General features: G+C 61.3%; 1 protein-coding gene across 1 annotated transcript; it reads right to left on the bottom strand.

Moving 5' to 3' along the window:
* Positions 1-1,437: 1,437 nt before the first annotated feature.
* AURANDRAFT_35596 (hypothetical protein) lies at positions 1,438-1,631 on the bottom strand (the record flags this gene model as incomplete). The annotated part of the gene is made up of 1 exon (XM_009045062.1): positions 1,438-1,631. A coding segment is annotated over one exon (194 nt), but the record flags the coding sequence as incomplete, so codon positions are not given.

Genomic DNA, 1,631 nt, shown 5'->3' with positions numbered 1-1,631 from the left:
GCAGCCCCCCGCCNCCGCCCACCCCCCTGCCCCAGCCCGCGGGAAATTCGACGCTCTCTAGTTCGGGCCCCACCCGCCCCCCCGGCACCTGAGTAAAGTCCCCAGCCGCCGACCCAGAATTGCCGGGGGCGTTTCGGGTTCCCTGGGGTCCCGTCCGGCGCAGGGGGGGGGTGTCTGGGCGGGGTTCTGCCGCCGCCGGCGGCCGCGGAGCCTCGGGGCCTACTAGAACAAACTAGAACGGCTCTAGTTCCAGTATAGGGCTCCGGGTGCCCGGAGTTTCTAGCCACGATGCGAGACACAGTTACCGCGCCCGGCCTATCTGGAGGGGCCTCGGGGTGCGGGGGGGTGGTCGACACAACAGGGGGGGCGAGGGGGGTACAGTGGGCGCGCGACGGGCGGCCGGCGGGGCCGGCGGAGCCGGCGGGATTCCAGTTTAGGCCTCGGGTTCCGCTTTTCCGGTGCCGTTAGTAGATGCGGTTCTTGTTGAGCAGTTCGCTGATGTATTTCCTTGCTTGCTCGGTTCCTCGCCGCGGCCGCGGCCAGCCTGAGTTGTTGTCAGTTAGCCGCGGCGCAGGGAGGAATCGAAGGGAAAGGGAAGGGCCTAAGGTAGCGGAGCGAGGAACGAGAGCACGATCGGGAGGACCGGCCTAGTCGCCACGGCAGCCGCACACCATATGACCATACCATACCTTCTACGACGATCTTCTAGCAGAAGCTCATATAAAGAGGCTGGGTCGACGGGGAATCGGGTTGTTTCGACGGAACGACGGCCCTTTAAACGCGGCTGTGGTTTACCCCAAAATCGAGGTCTGCTGCGGGCCCCTCCGCGTGGCGGGAGCCGGCTTTACTCAGGCGCCGGGTCCCCGGGTGGGGTCCAAACTAGAAAGCGCCGTATTCCCCCGCGTTCGGCGCACGGTCGCGGGGGGCGCCTAGTCGCGAGCTAAGTTCCACACTTAGCTCTACTTAGTTCCGCTGGGTTTCTCTGCCCGGCAGGAGCGACCGCGACACTGCGTTTTTTTTACCCACCAGCTGCCTTTAATCTGTGCAGTTCCCCCCGCAACGCCCCCCCCGTATCAGCCGGGGGTTGGCCGCTCGTGCCGAGTCGACTGGTGGCCCCCTCGCCTGCCGGGGGCCAGCCTATGGCTGCTCGAAAGTGCGTGCGCTTCTCGAGAAGCTAGAAATGCTGGGGTTCGTGTATCTATGGCACTCTGCGTGTAGCAAGCGGGGATATTTTGAGAAGGCAGTGGCCTGATTTCCTGGAGATCTGTCGCATGCCAGATCATCCAATAGTTTCTGGTATCTTCGCTTTCCGTCCAAGAGTCTTGGGCTTGGATTTATCTTTGTCACGCAGGCTGATAACTCACCTTCCAAGAGTGCTCCATGATTGAAGCTCTGGTGAGGATGCGACATAATATTGGTTTCGAAGTAGTGAGGGGCTTAAATGAGGTCCGCGACATTCATGGGCATTTCTTCTATCTGCGTGTTATAGAAAGCTTCAATATCACGCATGTAGCGCACATCGCCCGATGTGAGGAAGTTGATGGCGACGCCTTTGCGGCCAAATCGGCCTGAGCGGCCTATTCGGTGAATGTAGTTCTCGCGATTTGTGGGGAGATCGTAGTTGATCACAA

The sequence above is a fragment of the Aureococcus anophagefferens genome, assembly GCF_000186865.1.
Source record: "Aureococcus anophagefferens unplaced genomic scaffold AURANscaffold_1325, whole genome shotgun sequence".
Classification (NCBI taxonomy): domain Eukaryota; class Pelagophyceae; order Pelagomonadales; family Pelagomonadaceae; genus Aureococcus; species Aureococcus anophagefferens.
This window is presented reverse-complemented; position numbering and strand designations above follow the sequence as displayed.